Source organism: Syzygium oleosum, unplaced genomic scaffold, assembly GCF_021117445.2.
Source record: "Syzygium oleosum isolate NSW1041296 unplaced genomic scaffold, Sole_v2.1 Sole_v2.37, whole genome shotgun sequence".
NCBI classification, from domain to species: Eukaryota; Viridiplantae; Streptophyta; class Magnoliopsida; order Myrtales; family Myrtaceae; genus Syzygium; species Syzygium oleosum.
Genome location: NW_026607521.1, coordinates 2,661,273 through 2,676,303, shown reverse-complemented (window position 1 = coordinate 2,676,303; position 15,031 = coordinate 2,661,273). Strand labels below are relative to the sequence as shown.

At 41.8% G+C, this 15,031-nt stretch overlaps 3 protein-coding genes and 1 non-coding gene across 4 annotated transcripts; 1 reads left to right on the top strand and 3 right to left on the bottom strand.

Moving 5' to 3' along the window:
* Positions 1 to 467: 467 nt before the first annotated feature.
* Positions 468 to 1,249, bottom strand: LOC115677140 (major strawberry allergen Fra a 1.07-like). The gene is made up of 2 exons (XM_030600225.2): positions 1,060 to 1,249; positions 468 to 970 (listed from the first exon to the last, which is right to left on the bottom strand). The coding sequence occupies exons 1-2, from the start codon at positions 1,241 to 1,243 to the stop codon at positions 672 to 674; spliced, it is 483 nt and encodes a 160-aa protein (XP_030456085.1). The 5' UTR covers positions 1,244 to 1,249; the 3' UTR covers positions 468 to 671.
* Positions 1,250 to 2,372: 1,123 nt separating this feature from the next.
* Positions 2,373 to 3,539, bottom strand: LOC130135758 (major allergen Pru av 1-like). The gene is made up of 2 exons (XM_056305483.1): positions 3,245 to 3,539; positions 2,373 to 2,934 (listed from the first exon to the last, which is right to left on the bottom strand). Exons 1-2 carry the CDS (start codon positions 3,426 to 3,428, stop codon positions 2,639 to 2,641), a joined length of 480 nt encoding a protein of 159 aa, XP_056161458.1. The 5' UTR covers positions 3,429 to 3,539; the 3' UTR covers positions 2,373 to 2,638.
* A 1,733-nt stretch (positions 3,540 to 5,272) lies between these two features.
* LOC130135725 (major strawberry allergen Fra a 1.06-like) lies at positions 5,273 to 5,911 on the bottom strand. The gene is made up of 2 exons (XM_056305346.1): positions 5,686 to 5,911; positions 5,273 to 5,529 (listed from the first exon to the last, which is right to left on the bottom strand). The coding sequence occupies exons 1-2, from the start codon at positions 5,909 to 5,911 to the stop codon at positions 5,273 to 5,275; spliced, it is 483 nt and encodes a 160-aa protein (XP_056161321.1).
* A 360-nt stretch (positions 5,912 to 6,271) lies between these two features.
* On the top strand, positions 6,272 to 6,345 carry TRNAT-AGU (transfer RNA threonine (anticodon AGU)). The gene has a single exon. It is a non-coding gene; the product is annotated as a tRNA-Thr (tRNA).
* The last annotated feature ends 8,686 nt before the right edge of the window (positions 6,346 to 15,031 follow it).

The following is a 15,031-nucleotide window of genomic DNA, read 5'->3' as shown; positions in this document are numbered from 1 at the left end:
AAACCAAGTTATTATGTAAAGTGAACTCAGCTAAAGCCAAGAGGTCGCTTCTGAGACATTTGACAACATTAAAATGAAATATCTAATTCTAAGTTCTTCAATAATAACCCCAGTTTGTTCGGGTAAGAGAAAAAACGAAAGTTGAGACGTTCAAAAGGAGAAACGAAAATGGTTGCTGCATTCAATTTTTAATTATTGTAGTGTTCCCGGTTGATCATATTTTCAATTTTGCAGTGCTTCAATACGTCTCGACCTAGATGAAGTACAAATCTCCTGATCTGTGGACTCACCAAATGATACAGATATAAGTTGTTGATCTGCACATAGTGTCGATATGATCGCAAATAATCAAGTCAGCGTCGAGGAACATGTGCTGGGGAGTATGTGATGCGGTTGCTCATTTCTTGCTTATCTAAAGTTCCAATTGGCCAAGCTCAAGAATTCAAATCCGATTTCAAAGAACTTGGTTTTCATTAAGTCCGGCGAGCTGCAAATGCCGCGGATCGAAATTTTATTGGTTGAAATCACAAACAAAGTAAAGAAGATATGATAGCTCTTCTTAAGAGCAAGAGCTTTTGCGTCACACTCAAAACACATTATTGTGTGTAAACCTAAATCATAGCGAAGAATTACAAACAATATTCTTTATGAGGAGGGCGTTGGAACACGTCCTATGCATAGGCCTGTGCGTTCTCTGAGAGGTACGACTCCACAACCTTGAATATGGCCATGGCCTTTTCCTTCCCAGCCTTGATCTCCTCTTCTTCCACTTGAAATGCCTCCTTGGCGTTGTACTTGCTCGTCATCCTGCAAACCGACCCTCCGTCGCTGGCGGCCTCAAACTTGACCTCGTAATCGATCGACTCGAGCTTGTCGCCCAGCGCGTCGCCCTCGATCATCGTGTACCTACACACAAAGTTCTCCTTGTCGAGCTCTTCAATCCGGTGCCTCACATACTTGAAATGACTAGCTGCATTTGTTACCGAACAAGAAATAAATTCACTAAACTCGTTACTAGAGGGGAGGATCCAAAAATATGGTGTATGAGAGTGTACGTACCTTCGGTGAAATTAACTTGCTCGATGCTCCCGGCTCCTCCGTCGCCTTGTACGAGCTCCACGCTCTTTATGAACTGAGGCAGGAGCTTCGGGATCAGGGCATTCGACTCGACGATCAAGGCCTTGAACATGCGAGCCGGAGCGATCGGACACGTGAGCTCCTGCGTGATGCTGGTGGCACCCATGGCTAAAGAAATAACCCCAGAGAAGTGATATGCTTCTGAGTTCCCGTTGGTGCCTCCTATTTATGGTTAGAATTATGTGAATAGGTAGGGTTGGTTTGGCAAGATTCACGTTTGGGGAAATAGAAGAGTCAAGGATTTGCAGCACAAAAGGAATGTAAAGAGTAATTAAGGTGGGTCTCTTTTGTTCTTTTGGTCAAGAAAATGACTTTGGTCCCTTTCAGATTCTAAGTTGAAATGTCAAAGATTATGTACCAAAAGATAAACACAAGGAGAGCACATTCTCATGCCCACATGGGCGGCCATCACTTGAATTGATTGAGTTTGATCTAACACCGGTTTGGCCTGACTACGTGACGTGCCGATCTCATATTATAACAAAATGCCCTAGTTTGAAGAAAAGGGCATTCATCGAATTTCGTTTAATACGTAGTAAACAAGAACACTTAATTGGTCGGTAATATCACATCGGTATGTTACAAGATATAAGCATCATGTAATATATCTCTTCGCACGCAACGCTCTGATGTCACGGTAGATCTGTTCCAATGCATCGAGTAAGGCCTTTCGAAATCATTTTCATGATAAAAAAACATCTCGTTAAGGTTGATTCAAACTTCACTAAAACCGGCGGTTTCACTGGGTCGAAATCGGGTCGGCGATGGGTGTCCCTCAGCCCATCATCTTAAGTGGGAGGTGGGGCTGCCGCCTTTCCGTTGTACCGTGCTTCTCTTTTTCTTTATTTATTATTATTGTTGTTGTTGAATCATTTGATCTCTAATCCAACGTCCCTATCGCTATCAAGAGATAAGATAGGATTAGCATCAGCTTAAACAGAGTATTTTAAAGCCCAAGTGTTACAATAAGATCAAGTCCAAACCCCAAACACACTCAACTATGTATTTTCGACAGCTTTCTTCGCATATTATAAGAATATACTTTTCGTTAATGATCTTACGTATTGCGGTTTATGAAAGATTGTGCCACATTGATAGCTTCGGATGTTAGTCCAAATTTGAAATATCGGGCCTAAGTTCGAGATTTTATTGGCCAATTGGCCTTTCATTTGTTACTTAAGAATTCTCTGGTTGTGTGAAAATTACTGAAATTAGATAATCCCACTATACCAACATTTGTTATTCACCATTCTTTTTCCCTGGACTCGCTAAATATGTGGCACAACTTACAAAGTTTCACTCCTCAAGAAAACCTCTGCACCATGATCCTGCCACAACATTTCATTCTCTTATTCACAGCAAAGACAAGAACAGCAGCACTCACCAACCCAACATTCTTAGACTCCAAACACACAGAGACTCGACTCTTCTTCCCTCATTTACCACAACCAGACATATTTAACACAGTACATGAACGATACAAGGTGGTGATGAGATTGACTCAGTAGGCATCAGGGTTTGCCACGAGGTAATCCTCGATGGCCTTGAACATCGCGGACGCCTTCTCTTTCCCGGCCTTGATCTTCTCCTCGGTGATGTCCACCTCGCCGATGGTGAAGTACTTGCTCGTGTTCTTGCACACCGAGCCACCCTCGGGTGACGCGGTGATCTTCGTCTCGTAGCTGATCTTCTCGAAGGTGGTGCCCAGCGCATCGCCCTCGATGATCGAGTAGCAGTAGACGAAGTTCTCCTTGTCCACGACCTCGACCTTGTGCTTCACTGTCTTGTACTGACTGCCTATGAAATAAGTAACATTCACATTTAGAACTCTGCCGGTTTCAACATCGCGAGCACTGATCTTGATGGTGTCGATCGGGCCATTTAGGAATTAACCCAATTGTTCCTACCGCAATCCAATACGATTGACTTAGACATGGCCTAATTTCGCTGATCGAAATCGAGTCGCGTGATCACTTGTGTAAAGTTAATGGTTAGAAACATCTTAATTAACCAAGTTATATTCCTATGTTTTTCCACGTTCATTATAATGTTCCATAAGGTTGAAACCATCCTTGGTTCAGAGCGATCCAAACATGGACAGACTAACCTTCGCCGAAAGTGATCAACTTGATGGTCCCGGGGCCTCCGTCGCCCTCGAGGACTTCGACGCTCTTGATGGCCTGCGGGAGGACCTTGGGGATGAGGTTATCGGCGTCGAGGACGGCGGCCTTGAACATCTTGGCCGGAGGGATCGAGGACGTGATCTCGGAGTCGTAAGTGATGACACCCATGATCGGATCCGAATCGAGCTGCTGAAACTGAGAAGTGGGGTGATCAGGAAAGACCGAGTAGTAGTGATGAAGTTGGTCTCTAGGACTTGGGAGTGAAGAGAAGAGGCTGAACTGAAGCTGACATATATAGAGAGAGAGAGACTAAGTCTGGAGGGTTCTGATCACTGGAAATTTTCTTCTCCCAGAACAAAAAGACAACCTCAATCAGTCGGTGCGGTGGGCTGTTCCAATCATGACATGGACTCTGTTCATAAAAATAAAAATATCTATATGATAATAGAATGTTAGTCCAAGAAGGCACCTTCCGAGAATGATACCAAAGGTTATTCCATTTCCCTTTCTTGTATTGACTTAGACTTCTTCTATCCAGGAGCATTTGCTGAGCAAATTCCTGGTTGAGCTTTTCACTGATTTCTTACATAGTCTTTATCATAGTAGAAAATCTCAAGCCCTTAGATGCATATGGTCGCGACCCACTAAGATTCCGTCCCACGCCGTCTCGATTCGTTCGTGAAAGTAGCGAAATTGAAGGTCGGCAAAGGCCTCGGGAAGAGTTATCGTCGATTTCGTACTCTTGAAAAATCAAGGCACTCTTTTTTCAAATTGGGTGGGACTTGGGTACTACATGTTTGTATTGAGCTTCCATCAATAAGAAAAAGTACTAATTGTTCTCAATGTTGTGCTAATGTAGTTTAGCAGAAAAAGATAGGAGGGGTAGTTTGGTACAAAAAAATATATGAGTGGGTTTTAAAGTTTCATACATTTGGTCAACAACGGCAGCTCAGAAAGTCAAAGATGGACGTCTATAGATTTTGATTTTTCCTATTGCTTTCACATGCCCTGTCCTTTTTGAATGATATTATTGCAAATCATTTTCTGCGAAATTATATTGGCGAAGGTGTCTGTGGATCAAGTGGCATTGGCTCACGGGTACCTTGCTACTTGACCATTTTTTAATGATTCCTTTGCCCTAATTCTTCTTGTCTAGATTACAAACCATGTGAAGTCATAGGAAAATGATCATGGTGTTGATCAAATTAATTAATGTATTTCATCCGCATCGTTTAAATTTTTTATTCATCTCACAAAGATTGTGTACGGTATTTTCTTATTTTGTTTTTCAATTGACAAAGGATTCAGAGCGCGTAATAACCGCATATATTTTTGGAGAAAAGCATCGGAGAAGGACACGGATGCATTGAACAGTGCTATATGTACAAAAATTAATCTGAATCGCTAAATCTGATGGGATTCACGTGAGACTTATATGAAACTCAACGGAATTGAAAGTCCTGATTCCGCTTAACAGAAGCTCGATCATTTCCGAGTCTTCATCAAATGCCTTTTTCTCGTCTCTTTGAATCTTCCAATCGCATGCCCACTCCGTTACATGTGAGTGGTGATTGATTTTCCACGCCTAAGTCTTTGCTTAAATCCCATGACTTAGGAATATGAATGAAGGAACAACTGCGCGTCAAATACAGTACATTCACATGTAAAAGAATTCACCATCCCTTCCTTAGTCAAAGGAGCGCATTCATATTAATAATCTCGCAGCAGTTTCGATTCTGAAAAATAAAATGCCGCGATTTTTATAAGATGTTTGACGAGTATCTTTAATTACAACATGCAGGATATTTACGGCTTCGATAGTCGTCTCGCCCGCTTTAAGGCGGCGCATGTATTACCGAACATAAAAATTAAAACACTTCACATCCCGATTGTTATTTTTCTTGAAAAGACACGAGAATGCAACCATAAACCATGGTGGGAGATGAAAACTGTGAGCCAAACATGCAACAATAGCTCAAATGGAAGCGTTAGGGTTTTGCAAGGGATGGGCTTCAATGGCCTTGAACATTCCTATGGCCTTCTCTTCGCCGGCCTTGATCTGCTCCTCCGTGATCTCGACCCTGTTCCGTCGCATAGTACTTGCTCTTGCACACGCACCCGCTGTCCAGACCCGCCTCGAAGTTGATCTCATCCGAGATCTTCTCGAGCTCCTTCATCAGCGCGTCGCCCTCGACGATGGTGTACGCGAACTTGAGCTTCTCCTTGCCCAGCTCGTCGACCCGGTGCTTCACCGAGTTGAACTGTCTAGCTGCAACAGAGAGAGGATAAAATTTGCTTATGAGCCCAAATGAGTACACTCAATCAAACGTGACATTGTTCTATTAGAACCTCCTAGCTCCATAAACCGCACTCAACTCCCAAACGTTAGTCTTATCAAAACTGTCTGCGAATGTTTTGACATCACATGCTAATGCGAAGCGATTAAAATGAGCGAAGCGGGCAAATTTAGAAGACCCGCTAGCACTCGCCTTCAACGGCGGTGCCGGGATCGCCATCGCCTTCCACACCGCAACAACATCCTTAATGGTTTGAGGGAGGAGGACAGGGATGAGAGGGTCGTCAAGAACAAAGGCCTTGAACATTCTTGCAGGTGGGATTTGAAGCTCCATCTCAAAAGTGACAACACCCATGATTCCTCTTTAATAGAGATGGGGGGACAAAGACATGGATCTTATGCCAAATTGATACTATGAGCATGTGAATGATCTCTGAAATTCGACACTCTTGAAGAGATTATTAACATTTCTGAGACACCGGCCTCGTTTTGTAGAGTCGGTTAAATGATCAGAGACAAAAAAATCCATAAGTATAATTTATAAGCACGGTATAAATTCGGTTCTCCGGATCAATAAGTATAAACGACCACATGGCTGGTGGAAAAAGATTTCGCACAAGCACTAAAAGTGGAGTTTTCAAGGACCCTCAATCACGGGAGTATATTTCACCGTTTCATCGAATGTATTGAAAATGTTAGAAAACAAGAGCCAATAGCTCTCGTAGCTCAGTTGGTTAGAGCACCCGTTTAGTAAGCGGGAGGTCTTGAGTTCGACTCTCAACGAGAGCATTTCGAATTTGTCTTATGACTTACAATCTTTCTTTTTTCTGCATTCAAACTTCTTCATAACACATTGAAATCTTCCGTGGCAAAACGATTTCTGTTTTTTTGGGCCAACCCTTCTCTTTTTTTGATTTCGCATGACTTTTTTAGATTGAGGCTAGGATCCGTAGCTTGTTCGGCCCGCGAACCGTGATTCATCTACACGATGAAAACCTTTATCGGGCTTCAAGTTGAGCTAGGCCCATGCATTCTCCTGTCACAAACACACACAAGAACCTCTCTCTCTCTCTCTCTCTCTCTCTCTCTCTCTCTCTCTCTCTCTCTCTCTCTCATTTTTCGGCCCTTCTCAGGGGTTCATCAAATGACCAAAACCAGGACAGAGAACACAGAGCGATGGATGTTGACAAAAGCAAATTCAATCTTTCTGCCTGTGCCCACTAAATGCAGTCACACGTTAAGCGAGAGGCCCCCTCCCCCCCCACCCTCTCTCGGTTTCGATCCCATCCGTCCACTTACCAATCCTCTCAGTACATGTTCAGAGTGGTCCAACACCGACAGAGACGCAGAGAGACAGAGAGAGAGTTGTGTGGATGGTGATAAATTCCCACATTTAAAACCATCATCCCCCCCTTCCGAATGGCTCCCGTCGCGCGTGACGGGAGCCGACGCCCGGGTCGCCACCGTCGGGGCGAAGCGCTTCGACGGCTACCCGCCTCGTGATCCGGGGTCCTAGGAGCTCGCGCGTGCGTCGGGAAATGATTATCGCACTCTTAGTCCCGAATAGGAATCAGGGGTCATTCCTAAGTAAAATGCGGGCATGCCTTCATTGCCTTGTACATATGGAATTCTGCCATGTCCTATATTTTAGATGGGTGTTGGGCCAGACAAGAGGAAATGATTTTTGACTTTGTCATGTTCTGCGAAATACTGACCCAAATTGGAATTTTCTTTTTTGGCAGAATGCCCCCCCCCCCCCCCAAGAAAAAAGAAAAAAAACAAAGCGAAATTGTACCCATCGTGCTCAATGATACGTACCCCCAAGAACAGATGGGGGGTGGCTATTTGACAGCTCGATCTCGTAGACTATTTTGTCATCCCCAATAATTAAAGAGGAGCAAAGAAAAGAGAGGAAATCTTGTCAAGTGATCTGTAAAACTGCTGGTTTGCCGTGTGTGCTGATGAGACCTTCGGGGATGTGATTGATTGAACTCTCTGCAAAACAGTGCGAACATCTCTTAGTCTTTTTGGTCTGCCCTTTCTTTCCATGGGCAAGTTCCCAAGTCTCAAAGGCACCGACATGACTTTAGGGAGAGACGCAAACCTAAGATGCTTCTTTCAACAGAGCAGCCATGGTGGTGATCGGTGATGAAATTGCTTGGTTGAGTTTCAAGAAAGAAAGAATCGAGCTAAGAGTTAGATGATTGGGTCAAAAGATCTTGGTTAAAGATGGTTTTGGATTTGAATGATTATATCGTATCGAGGGCGATGTTTCTCTGTAACTAAGTCCGTCATTTCTTAACGCTTTTCGTCCTAATCAAAATTAGGTGAGTATCAAACGCTGCAATGTTGAAGTAACCCATATTATAATGTGGCCTGAAATTGACTTCTTATAACAGTAAAATAAATTAAACAGAGAAAGAACAATCGGAACTACCTGCACGACGCTAGAGACGATCGGTTCCCATCCCAAGATGGGAAACCGGACCGAACAGGGTCGATTCCCGATGACCCACCTTGGAACTAGAAACCGACCCGGACGGGAGTGATTCCCATTTCGTGGAACCGAGAATCGATCGTGTTCGCTCAAGGACCAGTACCATTCCAGTTCTCGGGCCAAGAGCGAGTGCTTGTTTTTCTTTTATGGTTTCCGCTACACAAAATAAATTGAGAACTTTGTCTTTACTCACCAATTCCGTCGGTTTGGTCCAGTTGATACGGTTCCCCCTCAATAATTGAGAACCCCGATCGAATTCTTACGAGAGCCACCTGATATCGGCTGGTCCAATCCAATTCCCAATAGGACCGGGATCGGTGCGCACCCCCTACACCGCACACGAACTCTCTTAGGCTCTCTCGACATGTCCATCAATTTCATCTTGATAGAGAGAGAGAGAGAGAGAGAGATTCAATCATTTATTTCATTCTCACATCAATAATTTTTTATTTTTTTTGGGTCAGAATTCTCGCATCAATAATTTAGAAGCGGTAAAATTTCGCCCTTCGTCCGCCTTCATCGGACGAAGAGCGACGGAGGAAAAGAGGTGAGATGTCGGGTGGGGAGGGGCGGGAGCATTTACCACCCGCCACGTGCCGATCTTCGTGTTGCTTCCCCCCCCTTCTCTTTCGCGTCCTTTTGTCCAAGAGCTTTGAACTTCGTACTCGTACTCCCCCCCAAAAAAAATGGTTAAAAAAGGATGGAGAAAGCAACCTTCCTCCCCACCCCTAGTCTTCTTGATTCGTGACCCGTCACCTAACCTAACCCAAAAAAAGCTTATAGAAATGATGCTTATGTACATAACGCTCGCACCCTCTCTTTTCTTGGCCATATTCCACATTTGTTTTGAACATGCGTGCATGTATGTATGTACACGCGCGCGCGCGTTCGTTTCGACGTCACCGGGGCATACCCTTTAGAATATATTTGCAAAACTTTGTCGCACGTTTCGGTACGATTGGGGGACATGACGCCCGTCAGCGGTCATTTCGACGTCACGAGCGACTTCCGATTCGGCTCTGCTCGTCGTCGTCCGTCGTTCTCGGGAGAAGACGAGACGGATTTCTCGGACGGCGGCACGGGGGTTGCAAAGCCCCGGAAAGGAAATAAGCGATATGGAGAGGTGAGGAGGAACGAGAACGGCGGGGGGAGAGAAAGAAAAAAAGACACGGGGAACGCTGGGTAAAATCGCTCGTCGCCGGACGCCTCAAAACCCGCCGCGAAAGTGCGACCGGGCCCTGAAAACCCGTCCAATGGGCGGTGCGATCGAGTCATTACGAGAACCAATTCGACGGGCTTGAAGGCTCGACCGCACTCTCTAAAAGTTTCGAGACCCGATTATGTCCGGAGGATACGAGCACATACACATTACTCTCTCTCTCTCTCTAGAAGAAAGGCTCTAAATAATGAAAGCTTTGGATTCAACCAACTCAGCCGCACCACCTAGCTCTCTCTCTCTCTCTCTAAAACTCTCTCTTTCTCTCTCTAGAAGTGGAGGGGACGGATGGGGACGTGCATGAAAGGCGCACGTAAGGTTGGGATCGGGGCCCAGCAAGCGAGTTGGTCCACTAAGGCCGCAGCCCATTGGCCCGTCCGTACGGGGTGCGGGCCCCGCCCCAAACCCAACCCAACCCAACCCAACTCCCCCCCCCTCCCGCTCCCCCTCTCTCCTTGCCGCTGGAGGGGCCGCCACGTGGCGCTCCTCCATACCCCCCGCCCTTCCCCCTTCCGCCCTTTTGTCCTTCGTCCCTCTCGTTCGCTGACGCGGGCGGCGGGGCCCCCCCCGGGGGCGGAGTGGGCCCCGCTTTGCGTTTCGGTTTTACCTCGGGACTTTTTAATCTTTTCGTTAATGATGATTATAATCAATCCCATCGCCTATAGTGCTGCCCGTGGCTCTTCACTTTACCTTGTGATGACCTAACGTCTGCTTGGGATCTTTTTTAGGTTACGCGTCCGTTCGACAGGAAATGAGTGGTTTAAAAAATATTTTTTAAAAAATAATTATTTATATCGTTTAGAAAAATTAATCAATGGAAAGTATTTTCATCGTCGATAAAAATCTATGCCTCATTATTTTCGTGGGCGGTGAAAATTTTTTTCCATTTATTTAGTTTTCTAAACATTATAAGCGATTATTTTTCGGAAAATATTTTCCAAATCACTCATTTTTCGCAAAACGAACGCATCCTTAAGTGAAATATTTGTTTTTTCTGAGAGGGAGGGATTTAAATGAAGTCCTGCTATCTTGCTACTATTCCCCCCACCTCATAAAGAGGAAAAGAATGTGTTTTTGGGATTGGACTGCAAGGTTGTTATCTTATTAATTTAGCGATTAGCAATGACGATTATGTTTGAATTTCGAGACCCTTCTCTCATCGCTCGCTCGCTGTAACCAGATACAATTCCATCGTTCGGAATCTGATGTAATATGTAGTTATCATATCGCGACGATTTGATGCGATTAAATATGAGCTTATAACTTGTGAATGTTGAAGTGATGTGCCTTGTGAATAAAATCTCAGAGCTTGAAAAATAATTGATTATCGGGGGTTGTTGTGACTATACATAATAGGACGCAACAACCATAGAATTACTTTATCTGGGAGAATAAGCGAGAGATAATTAGCATGTCTGATCAATATATGGGTGGCTTTCACTCTTTTACCGGGTGCTGCAATTGGATATGAAATGGACTTGAGTAAAATAATCAAATCGTATTGCAAATAAGAGATTGTTATGATTCAAATAAAATTTATTCTATGGGCAGCTTCATTTCGCCTGTGGTTAGCATAACATTATTTGATTTTGTCTTAAATCATTCCCCCCTGTGCAGTTCTGAAGCACGTCGTGCTAGTTTGAGGTTGTGCGAGACTTATCAACAAGCGCAATTTGGCCACATTGGCTTCTAGACTACACCTGAGCACTGGCTTGGGCGGAGTGGCTCAAACCAAACCAAGCACGGTTGGTAATAGGGCCTCACTCTGTCCTGGCTCGAACGCTCGAACCCATGTGCCCGATTCTAGGCCCAAGCTTGTCCAAACTCGCCTGAATGAGAAGTTATTTTATTTTACTATAACCTAATTGTTATAATTTCGCAAGCCTACCATGTTTAATTTCACGAGCAATTGTATCATGCACTCAAGGGCTAAAAGGAAAAAGGGGTTACATATAACACGTGCGTATATACATAAACAAATTTTGTTACAAAAATCCCATGGGCGAGCCGCTTGGGTCAGAGGGTTCGGGCCCGGGTTGGCCCGCCCAGTCAGCCACGAGCCTGGAAATAGCAGCCAAGCCCGCTCGCCCGTTGATCAGGTCTAATATTAAAGTCCCACGCACATCTAATCGCTTCCTCGCATCCAATTCGCAAATCGAAAACCCAAATCCTTATGCTCGAGGAGGCTGCTTCGAAACATCAATAGGATAAAAAAGGTATGGTAAAGGCTTAGCTCCAATGACTTTCAAAATGTGCTAGCTCAGCTTAGTGTCCCCCACGACTACCATAACACACGAGGACTCCATAGTATGGTCATACCCTCGTACCAAAAGAGACCCTTTACCCATCAATCTACACAACAAGCAATGGAATGGAAACAACGACACCTTGCGGGATGAAAAGTCTGAAAAAGTTCGAGTGGGGACTTTTGCTCAAACTTCCACGAGGGGACACGTGGCAAGCACCCATCACCTCAAACCTCCGATCAAGAAAAAAAAATGTATATTTATTTATATATATTAATTAATATATGCATATATATAAGTGTGTGCAGAGTCCATGCTCAACCCAAATTATTCCATTTTCCTTAAAAGCATCTCTACTCCCATAAAAAGCTAAACCCCTTCAAAACCCAATAAATTACCCATACAGCAAATGATTAACTTTAGGATTAAATTCAATTTAATTATCCCCTTCTTTTGCTAAAGCAGCATAAAGCTTCTGCAACCTTAATTTTTTTTAATTTTAATTTTTTTAAATTATTTGATTTTTAACTTTTTGTCTTTTTGGGCTCTGGAGAGAAGGGTGCAAGGTTTCGGCCATGGCGTGGTCTTGGAGTTTCATCGTAAAAGAGAAAAGCAATCCCTTCCCTACAGAGGGAATATGCGCGGCAGGGTCTTCTCGCTTTAGCTTATGTCGTCACAGCTTTACTTACTTACTTTATTTTATTTTATTTTCTAGCACTTGAAAAAATAAAGCTGTTTCTGATTTGTTTATTTATTTTATTATTATTGCTTTATCCAATATGATATACACGATGAGCAGGAAGGGGAGATTCGAGACTTTAAAGTGACTCGCAAACCAAAGTTCAAGAACGCTTTGAAATTCAAAGTCCCGTTCGAAGATACCTAAAATCTAAATGGTCACGTGTCAAATTTAAAGAATGGTGAATCGGGTAATTTTCCCCTCTAATTCATGTATTTAGTTTTTTTTTTGGTCAAACATGTATTTGATTTAGTGGCCAATACATAAATAACTCCCTTAACTGGCATTTTCCTTAAAAATGAAATGAAAAAAAAATCTTATAATTATTAAAAGTTTCATTTATTTCGAGAAAAATAAATAATTTAAAAAATATTTTGTTAAAATTGATTGCTTTTATCGCTTATACAAATGAATGAAACGTCATCGTTTGCGAATATGTTTACACGTAAATTATTATCGACGATGAAAGTATTTTTTATTGATCGATTATTTTAAGCGACAAAAGCGACCGTTTTTAAAACGATATTTTTTATATATTTATTTTTCGAAAAAAAAACAACACATCATCATTAATTAATTTAAACTTTTTTTCTTTCCATGCACGCTGATGACATCTGTTCGACACTTTTTTTTTTTTTTTTTTACAAAAGACAAGTGCTCTTTTCAGGATGGAGATATCATTATCACTGAGAAAAAACAACGGTGAAAACGCAACCCAAAAAGGCCTTATCTTTACATGCAGCAGACAAACACGTGTCAATTGGGGGGAAGTGGGAAGATTACGTGGCATGGGCAATAAGAAAAAAATGGTCCCGACCCAAGGTGCGAAGATGTGTAAGAATATATCGCTCGGCAGTGACATGTGATTTTACAAATAAATCGAACTAAATTATTTTTTTTAAAAAAATTAAGCGTCATATAAGATGAGATATATATTCGATCGATGCACACGACATAGGAAATTCTACAATTTTGATATTTGAGTTTCTCTCCTTTTTAAGAAGAAAATTATCATCTAGATATGTAACTAATGAGATTATAATCTACCGATGAAATTGCAAATTGCGATTACCTCCGTTGACCCATGCAATTTTCCTTGTTTCAAACAAACCTCGAATTAGCACATGGGCAATTAGTCTCTCTTTTTTTATTGACAAAAAAAAATTAGTCTCTTTTTCAATTTTTTTTTTGTTTTTTCTCCTCTATTATTACCACGAGAAATAAAAACGATTAATCCTTTATTGTTACCTATTTTAAATTTTGGAAAGAGATTCGACAAGAAAAATCAATAACCTATATTACTAGCCCAAGAAAATAGCTGTGCTTCTTTTCAAAGGGAATCGCCATCTATCATCTAATAAGCGAACTGACCATTTGTGCCAATTAGCATGTTACTGAATCTTAGGCTTTGTTTGTTTCGCGAAATATTAACAATTTAAAAAATATTTTCTTAAAAATGATCGCTTGTGTCGCTTACAAAATGAATGAACGACAAATATTTTTTGTACGAAAATAATAATGAAAATACTTTTCATCAACTAATTATATCAAGCGATACAAGTAATTATTTTCAGAAAAATGCATTCCAGATAATTTATTTTCCATGAAACAAACGCACACTTAAAATTTCCTTAATTGTGCAAACTATACATACTTATTGTACAATCGCTTTCATCATCATAGAGTTTAGATAGTTATATTTTAGTAATGACAATGAACATTTAGGCTCCGTTCGCTTCGTGAAAAATGATTGTGTGGAAAATACTTTCCTAAAAAACGATCGCTTGTATCGCTTAATAAATTGATTGATTTATGCGCATAAATAAACAATACAATTATAAAAGGAATAAATAAACAATGATTTTGTCTTAAATTGCAAATTAACCCTCGATGCAAACTCACGGCACAATTTAATTCTTCAAGTGGGCCAAAGGAAAATACAACCTATTATTTATTGGCACCATTTAAATTTTCAAGTGGATTGAAAGAAAAATACAACCTATTATTTATTTGTTTTGGAGATGGATGAACAACAAGATCCAACGCTTAATCTTTATCAATAGGAAGAAATTTCGAATGGTGCGAGCGCCCTCTACTTGCTCTCTACATGGTTGGGTTATGGTCCATCGGGACCAGTACCCTACGTTTTTCTTATTTCCTTACTAAACAAATATGCAACATGCATTGCGGATCGTAAGCAAGAAAAAAAAAATTCGATATTCAAAAGATTAAGCATAATCCTCCGTCACGAAATAATCGAATCATCAGATGATGCAAAGAAATTATTTATAAAAAACACACGACGCAACGTGAAGAAATTTGCCCCATAAATCCGAGAAAGTCTGAAATACATCTAGAAAAAACGTTACCGCACGGTATAAAAAGATCTCCAAATTTCGATATCGAAAGATTTGAGCAGTAAAAATCCATCAATCTGTGCATTTGTTCCTATACACGATACAGATTAAAATAATGGTTTTAAATAAGTTTAACAGAATCACTTGCTTGCCCGGGGAAAAAAGAAAAGAAAAAAAGAGGTCAAAAAAAGAGAGGAAGAAAGAAATATTCCAAGAAGCAGTAAAATAGTGAAAGTTCAAAGGTTGTCGTCTCGTCGTACGTCACTGTTGGAGCAGCGTTAGATGCGTGGAGTTAGTTAATCTTTTCGTGATGAGCTGGATCCACTCTCGTAGGAACGACCCCACTTTTGAATAAAAAAAATTCCTGCTAAAAAGTGATGTTTTCGATTAAAAAAAATTCGCACCCCTAACAAAAAAAAA